This window comes from Simochromis diagramma, unplaced genomic scaffold (assembly GCF_900408965.1).
Source record: "Simochromis diagramma unplaced genomic scaffold, fSimDia1.1 OVJJ01000377.1, whole genome shotgun sequence".
In the NCBI taxonomy this organism is placed as follows: domain Eukaryota; kingdom Metazoa; phylum Chordata; class Actinopteri; order Cichliformes; family Cichlidae; genus Simochromis; species Simochromis diagramma.
Genome location: NW_024387037.1, coordinates 153,246 through 170,125, shown reverse-complemented (window position 1 = coordinate 170,125; position 16,880 = coordinate 153,246). Strand labels below are relative to the sequence as shown.

The 16,880-nt window shown below is 44.7% G+C and overlaps 1 protein-coding gene across 5 annotated transcripts; it reads right to left on the bottom strand.

The window, feature by feature from the left end:
* Positions 1-544: 544 nt before the first annotated feature.
* On the bottom strand, positions 545-16,776 carry LOC120740875 (transmembrane 4 L6 family member 5). 5 transcript variants are annotated; one of them, XM_040043395.1, is made up of 6 exons: positions 14,053-16,776; positions 10,749-10,942; positions 1,864-1,932; positions 1,563-1,717; positions 1,216-1,408; positions 545-1,114 (listed from the first exon to the last, which is right to left on the bottom strand). In XM_040043395.1, the coding sequence occupies exons 2-6, from the start codon at positions 10,923-10,925 to the stop codon at positions 1,094-1,096; spliced, it is 615 nt and encodes a 204-aa protein (XP_039899329.1). In that variant the 5' UTR covers positions 10,926-10,942; positions 14,053-16,776; the 3' UTR covers positions 545-1,093. The 5 variants fall into 5 exon arrangements, with proteins under 5 accessions (XP_039899329.1, XP_039899328.1, XP_039899326.1 ...); XM_040043394.1 differs by having other exon boundaries at positions 545-1,408; positions 14,053-14,087; positions 14,176-16,776; XM_040043392.1 differs by having other exon boundaries at positions 545-1,408.
* Positions 16,777-16,880: the final 104 nt, after the last annotated feature.

The following is a 16,880-nucleotide window of genomic DNA, read 5'->3' as shown; positions in this document are numbered from 1 at the left end:
CTACGTGCGTTGTCAGGGTGTGACCTCTGGCTCACTCACACATTAATGCAGTGGAGTTCACTTGGAGCTGTGCGTCTGAGCCCTGCTTCATCTGAGGTCACCTTGACATTCAGGGCCAAGGTCGTCCTTAAAAGAGGAGCGAGAGTCTGAATAGTGTAATAGTGTTTGTTGGTGCATTCAAGTTTAAAAAGCTGAGCACCAACCACAATTTTATGTCAGCAACACAGTCCTGCAAAACCCCCAGACAGGTTGGAGTTGGAGTCATAATGCACCCAAATACAGGAGGAAAACTCAGCTTTATGTGCTGCAAGCTTGCAGATAAAACAGACTGAGACACAACAGGATGGCTCAGGGTTCAAAGACGCCACACTGGACCATCATCCACATGGACCATAACCTCGAAACATCACACTGCAAACTCCACAAACACATGAATAAATACAGAGCGTTGTTGTTTGCGCTGTGTTGTTCTTATCTGAATGATCAGTGTAATCAGAACTGTGACATCTGCAGATAGTATCTCTGCAACTAAAACCAAAACATCTTTAACACTTTTAGTTTTATTTGTTTTTATGGATTATCACAAAAATACAAACAGCATAAGCGTATGCTTCAGCCAATAACTGTTGATTAGCCTTGTCTCGTGCTTTCTTTGTGGTAGATCTTTATTCTGTATACACTGAGATATCTGAATGCTAATCAAAATAAATAAATTAAAAATTAAAAAAATAAAAAGTTTAATAAAATGATCAGTAAACAACATAATCAATAAAAAGCAGACTTTAACTTTGAAAACAAAAATCAATGATTTAGTTTTTTTTTTTAACCAAACATTTGAATTTGTTGAAGCTCTTATTAAGCACGAGGATATTATTTTATTATTGATTATTTAGCTTAACTGGATGTTTGAATAGTTTTATTCAGGAAAATAAATAAATAATTATTAAAAGGTACATGTACTGCAATCCTGCGTAAGGTCGAGGTATCTCAAGTTATTGATCTTCATGCTATTGATTATCTAAAGTGCATCAGTGAAAGACTTTTAATTTTAATTCTGTGTATCACAGTTGGAGCTCCCAGGATCGAACCCACGTCAAACTGAAACTGGACTGATCTGAAACATAGAAACACACACACACGTGCGGCATGAATAAACTGCTAAATCTGGAGCAGACGTTATAAATAGATGGTCCAAAGCTGTGTTCTCCCACAGACCTTACTGTGGGAGAGGCCCTGGCCCAGAATCAGGCCAAGTATGGAGTTCAGGATGTTGGCCCCACAGAGGACCGTCTGCAGTCCGCTCACAGTCCCCATCACGCTAAACAGGACCAAGTTCCACTGGACCACCGAGCTGGGCTCCAAGCAGACCCCAGACCACAGAGTCCTGTTGAACAGGTATCCCGAGTGTCTAAGGAGACAGGAAAATATCTGCCCAAGAGTACAAGGAAACATCTGTCCGAGGCTACAAAGAAAACATCTTTGACATTACTCCGAGTGTCTGAGGACAGAGAGACAGGAAACCACTAAAACCAGTTCAGAACATCTGTGTGAGTGTGTCTCACCGGCCTGGGAGGGGCTGCAGCGGGACCCCCCAGGTGGGACCAGAGGAGTCGTTGTAGAGGCAGAGGGGACCCTGAGACAGACCAGTGGCACTGACCAGGGAGCAGGAGGCAGCAGAGAGCAGACACAGGCAGGAGTAAAGCAGCTGGCACAACATCTGGAGAAGAGAGACGTGATATGACTGACAACATCTGGAACAGCTCACATGTGTCAGAAAAATACAGTTGTGGTTTCCAGATTTCACTTTGATAAAAAACATCTGTGATGAAAATCAGTGCGAGAGGGGGTGGAGCCTGAGGTCACCTGACTCCTGAATGCACAGCAGCCTCGGGTTCTGCTGCTCTGGACAAAGGCTCGAGCTCCAAGTAGAACCTGAAATCAGAGTTTAAAAATTCTAGTTAAACTGTTACACCTTGATTTCATTTTCTACTTTAACTTTGTTGAGGTCCAGTCACAAAGAGGAACATAAAAACACATCATCAGTAAGCAAATTATACTGATGCAAATGTAACTGACAAGTCAATACAATGAGTCAAAGGTCAAACATTAAAATCCCAAATGACAAAATGTACTGTACCAGACCCAGCACAGTTTTTATCGACAGTCACTGAGCAGATAAAACCACAACCAGGAACACACAAAAAATCCTCAGTAAGCAACTTGTACTAACACAAATTCAGCTATTTAAAATAACATGAATATGAATGATATGGCTGGATTGTCTCAGGGGCATCTTTACACAACCTGCACCTGGTGTGATAGACTCCAGCCTCTGTGGATCTCAGAGCTTGTTCTTGTGCTGCCATGATTAGTGCCTCTGTGCTGTCTTTCAGTCCAGCTTTGTCCAGCCACTGGTAGGATTTCTGGATATCAGTCACTTACTCTACCTGCTGGTGGTACATACCGTGCAGGGGCCTGTCCTTCCATGATGGTGCCTCCTCTTGCTCCTCTTCGTTCTCACGTTTCTGCTGCCTGAGGTAACTGACACCAGACCCAGCACGATCGTGGCTCAAGAGTTGGGAGTTCGCCTTGTAATCGGAAGGTTGCCGGTTTGAGCCCCGGCTTGGACAGTCTCGGTCGTTGTGTCCTTGGGCAAGACACTTCACCCGTTGCCTACTGGTGGTGGTCAGAGGGCCCGGTGGCGCCAGTGTCCGGCAGCCTCGCCTCTGTCAGTGCGCCCCAGGGTGGCTGTGGCTACAATGTAGCTGCCATCACCAGTGTGTGAATGGGTGGATGACTGGATATGTAAAGCGCTTTGGGGTCCTTAGGGACTAGTAAAGCGCTATATAAATACAGGCCATTTACCATTTACCATTTGAGGTGCTGACATTCAACGGTCCCCGGCCTCCTTCCTTCCACTTAGCGTACAGCCTCAGGGTGCTGGACTTGGGGTGAAACCCTCCGTGCATGGTCAGGAGCTTTCTTGCCTTGATGTCAGTGGCTTCTATCTCCTCCTTTGGCCAGCTTATTATCCCAGCAGGGTACCTAATCGCAGGGCATAGGTGTTGATAGTCCTCATGACTTGCCTGACGCTCTGCAGGTACTTGGTGGTTGCAGCTTTCCTAGCGGCCTCTTCATGGTTCCCATTTGCCTGTGGGATCCCCAGGTACTTGTAGCTGTCCTCGATGTCTGCAATGTTGCCTTCTGGTAGTTCGATCCCCTAAGTTTGACTACCTTCGTCTAAAACTGCTCCGTGTCCACACTATCATTTTCAAAGAGTTGTTCGTCCACATTGAAACAGCCAAAAACGCTTACATTCCAGTACTGTACATGCGCGTAAAGTAACACGATTCAACCTCCCTCATTTCTGTCTGCTGTTTTTTTACTTTGCGGCTCTTTGAAACGTCGCGGCAAAATGTGGAGGAAAAGCACCAAATATTTTAAATGGACTGACAATGAGGTGGAGTTGTTGCAGCGAGTAATATGAGAGTGCAAAGTTGCAAAAACGAGTGAGAATTAAAGAATAGCTATCTGGAGCATGTACAGACTGATATTAACCTTTAATAGGGCTGTCAAAACTGAGAGCAAACAAAATGCTGTCCACCACCTTAGTTGAATTGGTCACATGACTGCATCACATGACTAGCATCACATGACTAAAATGCGTCATGGTTTTACAAAGCCTCCATTTTCACAGTCCACACCACAACGCGAAAACTGCGTTTTCAAACGTATCTGCTTTGGAGAGCATTTTCAAAAAGCTCAGTTTTCCTTGACCGAAAACGCCGTCTCAGTGTGGACGGGAGGCCAAAACAGAGAGAAAAAGATCAAAACGTATTAGTGTAGACATGGCCTCTTTGTCCGTGTGCGTGCGTGTGAGGATGTGTGGCTTGCGTTCAGCCTAAGGAAGTGTCCTTTCACCCAATTAAGCGAAGATCAACAGTCTGCAGCCTACGCAGGTGGCCTGGAGGGAACTGGTGAGAGAGTTAGGGAGTCTCGTTGTCGCTATCAGGGGAGAATTTGTTGTTGTTCTCGTCGGCATTGGTCTTCAAGCGTCCAGCTGCCGCTGATAAGCTAGGGCCAAACCAGCTCAGATCAGCAAGAACCCCGTTATCATGGTTCTGAATAGGTAGATGTCTTCGATGTCCTCGATAGACAGACCTGCCAGCCACACGACGCGCCACTTCTGCTACCCATCCATCGTGTATCCAGCAGGGAATGTCCCTCCACTGGGGCTCTCTCGAACCCAGGCTCCTCGTAGAGAAGAGAGTGTCAACTGCACTCAGGGACCAGTTGATCAAATCAACAGTTATAATTCTTCTTTACTTTTTAGAGAACAAGAACGAGACTGAAAGGATCTCTGAGGGTTAGAGTTAGACGAGACTAGACAAGGACATAGGAGCTAAGCAGGAAAGACAAGGGAGAGAGAGGCGTCCGCCTCCCCCAAGATCTGAAGTATCAGTATCAGTATCATCAAGCTTTATTTGTCGCAAGCAGGTTACCCTGCAGCGAAAATGGGACCCCCCCCCCCAACATTACACACATAACACAGACATCACATGGGGTTACAAGTCGGAGATTGGCAGCGTTACAGAAGGAAAAACACTGAAATATACACAACAACGGAATGGTACAAGAGGAAAAAAAGAGACCCCCACTCATGCTGTGCTTCCATGGCAGGACAGCACGAGAGCAGGAAACAAAAAAACTCCTCTGCACAAAAAAAAGAGCATAAGAATGAACACATCACCACATAGTGAAAGACATGACAAGCCACAGGGTTGGGTAGGGGATATCATAACACAATAAACACAGTGTGCACATCTGATCTGGGAACTGCTGCAATCTTTCGACTGCGCCGCCAGCTGACCCGACGTCCACATCATGGGGCAGGTAAGCATCGAAGGCGTTGGAAGGGGAAGGGGGATGAGTGAGTGCTTATCAGTGTAAGTGTGTGTGTGTGCGTGTCCATAGTTCAGCTGAGACAGTGTCCTTCGCCCTATCAGGCTAAGTAAACAGTCCTCCAGCCAATCCAGGTGTCCTTGCATGGGATGGGAAGAACAGTCATAACACAGTCGTTATCAGGGAGTGATAGTACAGCTCCAGCCTTGGGCCTGCAGCTGGCGCCGTGATGGGGGTTCGCAATTTCGATATTGATTTTGTAAATTTCCATGCGAGCAGCCCAGGAGAATTTTCAAGCTGCTCTTTAACACTCTGACGCTGGTCTCTCAATCTCCCGTTGGAGAGCCGCGAGCCTCCCCATGATGGTATCAAACTTCTGCTCCGTGGTGTTGTCATTCTTTTGATTCTGAGACCCCACAACTGCAGTGATCCGTTCCGCGATGTGTTCCAACTGTCGCTCAAGGGTCTCATTTTGAGCAGGCCTCTCTCTGATGTATCCCCCCATACGCTCAATGGTGTTATTTTGAGCCTTCACAGCAGCTGTAAGCGTCTCCAAGGTGTTAACCATATTACGTTCGTTGTGAGAGGTCGCGCCTCGTCCCATCGCTTCGATTCCAGCGGGCAGCCTTTGGGGGGTTTGAACAGCCGGTTCCGCTCTCTTATTTCTCCGATAAACCAGGACTAAGCCAACTCCGATCAGCAAGAACCCTGTTATCACGGTTCCGAATAGATAGATATCTTCAGCATCCTCGATCGACAGTCCCGCCAGGCACATGACCCTCCAGTTCTGCCACCCGTCCATTGTGTATCAGGCAGGGAAAGTCCCTCCAGGGCACTCAGGCTCTCCCGAGCCCAGACTTCTCGTTGAGAAAAGGGTGTCAATAGCATTCAGAGACCAGTTGATCAAATCCATAATTCTCTTTTAGGTTTTAGAGAACAGTGAGAGACTGTTCCAGGGAAAGTAATGCACACGAGACAAGACAAGGACATAGAGGCTAAGCAGGGAAGATAAGGGTAAGGAGGAGAGGAGTGGAAAAACACTTGGCCTCTATTGCTGTTCGCCATGTCCCCACTGAGTTCCTGATGAGGGCTCTTAGGATCCTGTTGATCTGTTGTAGACAGGTCTAGGCATTCCAGGATCCAGGTGTGAGGCATTGAGTCAGGTTTTCTTGTAATCCATCCAGGCAGTGCACAGGTTGGTCAGTCTGGTCTTGCAGTCTCGGCTGACTGTTCGGTCTACCAGTAGCTGGTGTTTTGCTCCTCTGGTATTCCCGCCAGTTCCTTTTTGTGTCCCGCTCATGTTGTGACCCATGTGCCTGTTCATCTTAGCCGCTATGATGCCTGACAGGAGCTGCCACGTGGTGCTGAGGCAGGTTATTGGCCGGTAGTTGGAGGGGATTGGTCCCTTCTGGGGGTCCTTGGGGATCAGGACTGTCCTGCCTTCAGTTAGCCATTCTGGGTGACTAGCTGCTGGTTCCCCAGCCCCAGGATGCAACAAAGACTCCGGTAAGTTAATGGGCAGCAGGCTGTGTGCTTATGTACTCCAGGACCGGTGCCATAACAGCAGATTATGGAGCACCTTATGGCGCATGTGCAATTTTCACTGCATATGTACAATGACAATAAAGGGCTATTCTATTCTACATGGAGGAAGAGAATATCTCCTGCTCAGAAAACAAACAGAAGCTGAACATCCTAAAACCAAAGAACTCATCATGGACTTCAGTAGGCACAGACAGGTCCACTCTCATTGTAAATGGAGAACAGGTGGAATCTGTCTCCACCTTCAGGTTTCTGGGCATTCACATCTCGGCTGATCTCACCTGGACCCACAACAGCATCGCCCAGAAGGCCCAGCAGTGGCTGCGCTTGTTCCGTGTCCTGAGGAAGAATAACCTGGACCAGGAGCTGCTAATGCTCTTCAGTGGAGAGCGTGCTCTCCTCCTGCCTGGTGTTTGGTACTCAGGGGCCACGACTGAGAGCAGGAAGGCTGCACAGAGGGTCATTAAAACACCAAAAACATCCCCGGCTGCCCTCTGACACCCCTGGAGGTCATCGCCTGATCCTCCTGTCTCAGGAAAACCAGGGCTATCACAGGTGACCCCCGGCACCCCGGCCACCACCTGTTTGACCCATTGTCCTCCGGTCGGCGCCTCTGGTCAGTCAGGTCCCACACACTCACTAACAGCTTCTTCCCCGGGGCCATTTGGACTGTTAACAAACACCATCTCAGCCATGGTCTGAGTGGCCCTGATCACTCAGCCACTCACACACAGACTCTACCCAGACCATGTCCTCTGCACTACTTCCAAGCGCTTGGAACTTGTTCTTCTAATGCAGCGGTTCCCAAACTTTTTTTGCTGGGCCCCCCTTTGTTTTACAAGGAAAATGTTCGCCCCCCCCCCCTGCACACGCACACACACATCCTCCAACCACACACGCCCATATTTTGCTCCATTGTGGTTTATTTCACACCTCAAACATTTTGTGAACAATTAAGCAAATACAAGTAATCAGCAATAAATTACAGGCAGTAATAAAATAAACGACTAACTCTTTTACGCTGTCCGCACCTACACGGGTGTTCTTGAACACGCAGCCTGTTTCGTTCACGTAAACGGCGTTTCAAATCACCGAAAACTGAGATTTTTTAAAACTCCTTTTTGCGTTTACGTCACGCAACGTCAAAGGTATGCGCCTTTATTCACGTCACGCTGTGCGCCACGTTATTGTTTACATGAGATGAACTGCAGAATGATAAAGACGAAATACTGTTAATCTGACTGTCTGCAGGTTTTACATGCAGTTACTGTCCCTCCATTTACAAAGGCAGAGGCGTCACGGTGCGATTATTTTATGTGTAGTTGTTTTTTTCCTGTGTAATAATATTCAACATTGCATCAATACATTTTTCAAAAATGCCTCTCTGTGCAAAATTGGTTTAAAAACATAAACAGCTGTTGGATCCTGTTTGTCCGTGATTTAAACAGCCCAGCGCTGCTCCCGACAGGGAAAACCAATCCTGCAGGGAGACCTACCTCGGCACTTGTGCAGGTGAAGCCAAAGGGAAGATTTGCTTCACCATATTTTCTAGTCTTTGGCTTAGAATGAAGTTGGTTTGGAAACATATTCAGCGATGCTTCAGCTCCTGCTTTGCGTTTCTGTGGCCGCCCCGTGCTAGCAGTGTCCAAGCGTTGTTTGTTTGTTTTTCCCTTTTCATACCGCCCCCCTGCAATGGCTCTGCACCCCCCCTAGGGGGCGGGCCACACACTTTGGGAAGGTTCTAATGTGTGCCTTTCTCTTGTTCTCTACATGTCTCTCATGTCTGATATTTCTCTCTGCTGTCTTACTATTTATATTTCATACCTGGACAGTTGATGGGGAGCACCCACAGTTTCATTGTATATGTACAATGTCAATGTGTTTATTCTATTCCATATAAGCAAATAGATTAGCTCTGCAGTTTTGGTTGGTTTATTCTAAATTCAAGCTCCATTGGATGGAGCAAAGCTGCTCTCTCCAAATGTTCCTTTACTTGTTTAACAGCAACATTTTCAAACACCTTTGAAACCACAGGTAATACAGGTAACAGGTCTGTACCCAAAGTTAATTCTGTTCATCTGGACTTTAAAAAAAAAAAAGTTAAAGTGACTTCTTCAGTCTCAGCTGACTGCAGGTTTCAACCTTATAAACAGGACATTTGTACAATGACTGAAGCCAGCCCACTGAGGAACAATGGGCTGGGAGGTCAGTTAATGATCATTAATATGCAAGTTTTCAATTCAATTCAATTCTATTTATACAGCACCAAATCACAACAACAGTCGCCTCAAGGTGCTTTATACTGTAAGGTATAAAATACTATAAACAGAAAAGCAACAAAAATCATAATGAGCAAGCGCTTTGGAAACACTGGGAAGGAAAACCTGCAGGGGGGGCTATCTGCCCCGAGCTGTGACTGAATCACTCAATGAAATATGGGAACGTATGGAACGCTGCACTGAGGTCTAGCAGGACAAGAACAGAGATGAGTCCACTGTCAGAGGCCATAAGAAGATCATTTGTAACCTTCACTAAAGCTGTTTCTGTGATGAGCTCTGAAACCTGACTGAAACTCTTCAAATAAACCATTCCTCTGCAGATGATCTGTTAGCTGTTTGACAACTACTCTTTCAAGGATGTTTGATATGAAAGGAAGGTTGGAGATTGGCCTGTAATTATTGAGCAGTCTTGTATAGGGATGGGTATCGAAACCCGGTTCTTGTTGAGAACCGGTTCCCACTGTTTCAATTCCTTGGAATCGTTTGCCATTTTCGCAAACGATTCCCTTATCGATTCCAGTCGCCCCAAATGACGTCACCACGTTGCGGAGCGTCATTTACCTGGCAGGAAACACGGCGCCTAAGCGGCTCAAACGCTCAAAAGTTTGGTTATACTTTACGAGAACGGATGACAACAGGGCAACTTGCAATACTTGCAAAGTAGATATTTCATTTAAGGGAGGAAACACTACGAATATGCAAAAGCATTTGCTCACAAAACACACGATGACCTTAAATGAATGTCGTGTTTTTAATTCCGCTCCGGACTCGTGAATCTCAGCCCAGCAGCAGCGGTAACGTTTGCACGTCCTCTCCCGTTAATGCGGCAGGTAAATAATCAACTAACAGTGCATATTATGTTAGCGCGATCTGCCTTATTACAAAACCTGCCATTACTGTGCATTTAGGTGACCATGATGAGAGAGACAGAGTCTGGCTCAGATGCTGGCAGTTCTCGCTGCAGTCTACCGGTAGCGTCTCCTTTCAGGCCAGGATAGACGAACGTCACCGAGCAGTGACTCAGTTTGTGGTCAAAGGCTTGCACCCGTTTGCCACAGCAGATGATTTTCAGTAAGTGAATGTGTTTACTTGTAGGCAGGGACATTACTGGATATTCTTGTGTAATTGCTACAGAATAATTTATGTTATACTTTGTTATTGCTACAGAGGAACATTTATTTTATTATTTTACATTTACATTTTGTTTTCCTGGGGACCCTGTGACACCCCATTGAAGAGCCGTAGGCTGGATCTCTTAAGATCTCACTGTTGGGTTTGTAAGGCCATGTTACTCCTAAATGTTTGTCTTGTTCAAAGAGAAGATATAAAACAAAGTTCTAAGCTAATCGACCTTAGTGTTCTCCTTTTTTAAAAAGAATCGATAAAGAATCGAATTGTTAAACAGAATCGAAACTGGAATTGGAATCGTGAAAATCAATACCCATCCCTAGTCTTGTAGGATTGAGATGTAGTAGACACACTGATGTTTTGGAGAAAGTCATTACTTAAGTTAACTCAGGAAGAAAGATTGGAGAAAGAGTCTAAAGAAGAATAAGCAGTCTACAGACTTCTGTTACGGCAGCTCTGCGCAGTAGTTACTTTTGAGGGAATAATATTATATTCTGTATATTCCTCATGTTGTTTACTTTGTTCTTTTTAATCGTACTATGTGATTGTGACTATCACATCATATTTTGCATCTAAATATCATGTCACACTTGACCTCTGATCTCACTTTTACATTTCACATCTGCCTTTGTTTCAGGTTGACCCCAATCGTTTCCTAGATGTGAAGGCACCAGAGTTTGAAGCTTAGTTTCAAAGACAACAGACATTTTATAAAAGCTGACCTTATTTAACTTTGAGGAAGAGATGAAAGGTCCAAAGTAAGGCGATATGTAGAATCCCTACTTTGGCCTACTGATCTGAAGGTCACATACACAAACACACATGGATGGCATGTTAAAGTAGTACATATATATATATTAAGTATGCGAAGCAGTCCATGTATACACACACACTCACCAGGAAGCCAGAGGCCCACAGTCCTGTGGCCCAGGTAGCCTCTCTAGTCACATGACCGTCCAACAGGAACTGGATCTTCAGCTCAGGAACCAGTAGCAGGATGTTGCACAGTATGCAGACAATCGCCATGGGAACTAGAGACACGCCCACACATCGCAGACACCTTGATACACACATCTAGATTTTTATAGAAACTGCACATGAAAACAGTCATGAGATTAACAGGCGAGTCTCTGAAGGTAAAAACACATCCTTCATAGTATTATCATTTCTTCTAAACCAAATATCTAACATCCGACTCCTGTAATTTTAATCGCATTATCTGACTCTTCTAATATGACTCTGTAATCTTGGTAGTGTGGTTACTCTAATCCAGACCTTCCCAAAGTATGGGGCTGCCCCCTAGGGGGGCGCAGAGCCATTGCAGGGGGGGCGTGGTATGAAAAGGGGGGGGGGAAAAACAAAACGCTTGGACACTGCTAGCACGGGGCGACCACAGAAACGCAAAGCAGGAGCTGAAGCATCGCTGAATATGTTTCCAAACCAACTTCATTCTAAGCCAAAGACTAGAAAATATGATGAAGCAAATCTGCCCCTTGGCTTCACCTGCACAAGTGCCGAGGTAGGTCTCCCTGCAGGATTGGTTTTCCCTGGGTTCTCCAAATCACTGACAAACAGGATCCCACATTCTTGATTTTTAGTTCACAAACACTTGTTGTAATGACTAACTACTCCTGACATTTTGGAGACGTTAGCTCTTTATACAGTAAAGTTACAGCGGGATACAAATAACTAGGGGTGGGTTTTTATAATCGATTCATCGATTAAAATCGATTCTGGCTTGGATAACGTAAAATCGATTCATTAAAATCCTGAATCGATTTTTTAATATAAATTTATTTTGCCCGAAATGCCAGAATCTCAGGTGAAATCTCACAAACTTTCAACAACCACCAAACAGCTAAGACAGTAAATGAGAGCAGGTACACGGATTCTGCACAAAGACTTAAACACACAGCGCGACCTGCGGATCAGAATCAGTTAGATGTCGCCTTTCTCACGGTCGGGGCTGAAAGCCGACAGCTCGCTGACTCTGATCCGCGGGTCGCGCTTTGTGTTCACGCCCTTTATGCGCTGATTCTAAAGCTGTTAGTTTGATCTCTCTCCAAACAATATTGACCGAACCAGCAGCAAAAGAAGATCCAAACTACGCTTCACATAAACATCGTCATGTATTCACTCTGACTTTTACTGTTTTGCTTCCACCACGATGCACCATGATGCTCTCTCTGTACTTCATTATTCGCTTGCTTGTTACGCACAAGTCTACCGTTGTTTACAGCGCTGTCGGCCTACGTTTTCTTTTCGTTTTATATACTTTCGAAAAGAAAACATAATTTCTGCTGTTCAATACTGAACAAATGTAAACTTTTTAAAATTATGCAAAATGCAAAACGCCGTGTCTCTAATAAAACCGCTGTAACTTCAGAGGTGATGTTCATATGCTGATTAATGGTTTTCTTTCGTTTTTGATGTGCTGCAGAATATTTTTATAAAATCCCAGGCCAGGAAAATCGCCTCCGTGTTTTTCTCTGTTTTATCTTCAGCTACTTTGACACAAAGGCCTCTGCTGTGATGCTCACACCTTTGATAAAGTCTCGCGTGTGTCAGCTTCCTTTTTATTGATACAAAAATATGTAAATGTACTGATCTGAATTATAATATTTCTGACTGTCAAAATTTCCCAGATTCAAATCGAATTGAATTAAATCGAATCGTGGATCGAATCGATTCGGGACCTTGTGAATCGGAATTGAATTGATTCTAGAAATCAGTGACGATACCCAGCCCTACAAATAACATCAGGCTGATCCTGCCACGATTTGCTCCCCCGTTCAAATCACAGACTAACAGGATCCCACAGCTGTTTATGTTTTTGAACCCATTTTGCACAGAGAGGCTTTTTTTTTGAAAAATGTATTGATAGCAATGTTGAATATTATTACACAGGAAAAAACAACTACACGTAAAATAATCACAGCGTGACGCCTCTGCCTTTGTAAATGGAGGGACAGTAACTGTGTGTAAAACCTGCAGACAGTCAGATTAACAGTATTTCGTCTCTATCTGCCATTCTGCAATTCATCTCCTGTAAACAATAACGTGGCCACAGCGTGACGTGAAAAAGGCGCATACCTTTGACGTTGCGTGACGAACTCTGTATTCCTCGTCCACACATAAACGCAAAAACTGAGTTTTAAAAAATCTCAGTTTTCGGTGATTCGAAACGCCGTTTACGTGAACGAAACAGGCTGCGTGTTCAAGAACACCCGTGTAGGTGCGGACAGCGTAAAAGAGTTAGTCGTTTATTTTATTACTGCCTGTAATTTATTGCAGATTACTTGTATTTGCTTAATTGTTCACAAAATGTTTGAGGTGTGAAATAAACCACAATGGAGCAAAATATGGGCGTGTGTGGTTGGAGGATGTGTGTGTGCGTGTGCAGGGGGGGTGAACATTTTCCTTGTAAAACAAAGGGGGGCCCAGCAAAAAAAGTTTGGGAACCGCTGCTCTAATCTGACTCCTGTAATCTGTTTTTTGTAATCTTGCTCCTATACTCTGACTCTAGTCTGACCCTGTATTCCAGCGCCTGTAATTTGCCGTAATATGCCTCCTGTGATTTGACCCATATAATCTGGTTCTATAATCTCTTTCAATATGACTCCTGTGATTTGACTTTTGTGATCGGGTTCCTGTAAAATGAGTCCTCGTTTCAGATTCCTGTTATTGGATTCCTCTAATTATGCTGTGATGTGACTCGTTTAATCTGGTTCTTTAAAAACTTATTTATAAACTTACAAAATCATCCTTGAAATGTCATTGAAATAATCACATTCATATTTCTGTCAATATCAGTAAAGTCATAGTCTGAGTCGAGTCTTAATTCATTGAATAATCATTATTAATAATACAAACATGTTTAAATAAAAACATTGATTCAATCATACAGATTAATAATCACTCATTCTTCAATCCTCGAGTGTTTAAATCACTAAATAATAATATAATTACAAAACTGTGTGATCATGTATCATTCAGGTCAAATCTCATCAAAGTAAAAGCATGAATAAAGGCTCCTTCTATTTGCACTTTTATGTTGAAATTATTAAACCCATTTACAAATATAATTTCTCAGTTTTTAGTTTATTTATCACGTGTAAGATGATTTTTTAAATCTGTGACAGTACACAGACTTTGAGCAACAGTCATATGTTTCTATTAATAATAGCAGAAGTAGACTCACCGGGAAGGCTGACTGACGATCCACTTCAGACTCTACTGAGGAACAACCACAAATATCTATCAGCACATGCACCAGGACACGCCTCCCGCTATTACGCACGCAGGAAGTACAAAAGATGGAAACTTACCCTCAACAGGACCGGCTTGGTATCAAACTGGAAAAACAGAAATAAACAGGATGAAATCAGACCTACAAACACACACATGATGCGACCCAGCAGCTGGTGATTCTGCTTCTGTAGCTCAACACGAGGAGGGAGGTTTTTCAGGGTGGATTCCTATTAGTCGATTCTGTCACCACTGATCGTGACTGGTCAGCCGGACGGCATCAAGGTAGAACATGACTGGTCCCGATTACATCGAGGCCTTGAAAGACACAATATATTAGAAGGTAATTATTTGGAGGTTTTGGTGCATTTGTAGACAGAACTAAGTTCACAGCTCCAGAGGCTGGACTGAGAAAGACCTAACAGTCAGGAGGTCAGAGGTCACAGGCCACTCAAAGATCAAATCAGTGCCTGTTCAGCTCAGATGTTTCTGCTGCTTTTCTCTGTAATCAAATCAAAGAGTTTTATTGTCACAGCACATGTGAGTGAAATTCTTGTGTGCCAGCTTCACAAGCAACAGAGCTGCAAAATGCAAGAAACAACCAAATATAAGAGCAGGAATGTGAGAATGATGAGACGTATGCACGTTACTAGATACGTATACTCATTCATCTCATGTGTGTGGGTACAGACAGCAGCTGATCGGTTCTCAGCCCACAGTGGACAGGCGAGCTCACACTAAATACTTCAGAGCCAGCGCCCGAGCTCATGTGAGTGAAAAAGAAAAATCTCAGTGAGACATCAGTTTCTGTGCCGCCTGTACGTCAAAGAGGCCACGCCCCTAATGCTACAAACTTTAAAGCTTAAACAGGTAAGATACAAAAACATCCTCTTCTGATGAACTGGAGTAAACTTTGGTCCACAGCAGCGTCTCCTCTGGAGTTTTTGAGTCGCAGTCCGAGGAACCTAAATGGCGAGCCGAGGCGCCCGCTTTGAAGCGTCCTCATCAATCAGGCCTGATGTGGTCGACTTCCTCACATTTTCTCGTGGAGCTCATTAGGTCACACAGCGGAAACCATGACTCCTTGGGGATGTTGACATCAGTCACCAAGGTCACATGACCGCAGGGAAACCGCAGAAAGCCGTGTGGCGATGTAACTTCCTGTTAGACCATACGCAGTGACCTGGTTTCTGACCCCGAGTCTCTGACCTGCTGATGCTTTCTGTTCCTCAGTCTGAGGTCATGTCAAGTCAAAGTTTATTTATATAGCACATTTAAAAGACCAGTGTACATCAAAGTGCTTCACGATAAAACTGCAATGCGGGCAGAACAAATAGTACAATTATACTTAAAATTGCATTTACATGGTGTAGTGCAGGCCGAATGAAAGTCACACTAATTGTTTTCAAAAGCTAAGTTGAACAAGTGTGTTTTTAAACGGGATTTGAATGATTGAATTGATTCCGATGTACAGATTTCCACTGGGAGATTATTCCAGAGTCCAGGGGCAGCGATGGCAAAAGCACAGTCACCTCTGGTTTTTAAACGAGACCTTGATTGCATTAGGAGCAGTTGGCTGGAGGATCTTAGTGCTCTCTTTGGGTTGTACAGATCAAGCAGATCAGTTAGGTAGCTAGGGGCCAGGTTATTTAGAATTTTAAAACTGAGCAGCATTTTGAAATCAATGCGATATTTGATGGGAAGCCAGTGTAGTTTAGCGAGGACAGGGGTGATCTGGCTGCATGCCTTCGGGGGTGCTGGTTAAATGGTAAATGGCCTGTAGTTGGGGTATAGCGATTGCTTAGTCCCCTAAGGACCGCCCAAAGCGCTTTAACCATACAGTCACACAGCACATCCACACACTGGGATGGCAGCGAACATCGTAGCCCAGCCACCCTGGGCGCACTGACAGAGGCGAGGCTTGGGCTGCCCGACACTGGCGCCACCCGGCCCTCTGACCACCACCAGTGGCAACGGGTGAAGCGGCTTGACCCAAGGACACAACGAACCGAAGAACGGTCGGAGCCGGGGCTCGAACCGGCCTAATTGATAAAAGCTTGTTTTTGCACAGTGGATGCTTGCTTCTTTAATTTAAAAGGACTATCCCTGAGCACGCTGAGGTTACTGGCAGAATGAGAAAGGTGGTTGGCGAAAGAACCCATTGTATCAGTTAGCTGGCCCAGGGGAACGTGGCTATCAAAACAATAATTTCTGTTTTGCTTTAATTTAAGAGAATTCTGGGATAGCCAGTCTTTTAACCGCCTGCAGACATTCAAACAAAGGCGAGAATGTGGACGGGGCATCCAAATTTAGAGGAAGGTACATTTGGATATCATCTGCGTAGCAAAACCATCTAAAGGGTTCAAAAGTTTTAAAAAGCTGAAGTGTGATCTGTGTTTCTCTGGTTTTCCAGCCAATCAGGACACAGTACCTCAGTCACTTTGTAATGTCTAACGTTTACCTGGATTCTTTATTCTTCTACCTGTGGTCTCACCTGTGGGAGCAGCCACCAGACCCACAGTCCTCGCTCTGACTGCTGGATCGTTTCACACAGTTTTCGTTTATTCATGTATTTAATGTCAGTGTTTAATATGTCACACACACACACACACACACACACACACACACACACACACACACACACACACACACACACACACCTGTATGTGCAGATCTACATAGAATTAACTCTACTGTGAGACCCACGTGATGTCATAGAGAGGCTCCACTGATGCTCCTTTGGGCAAAATAGTGAATGGGGAGTTGCTCGTTCGTTAGTGT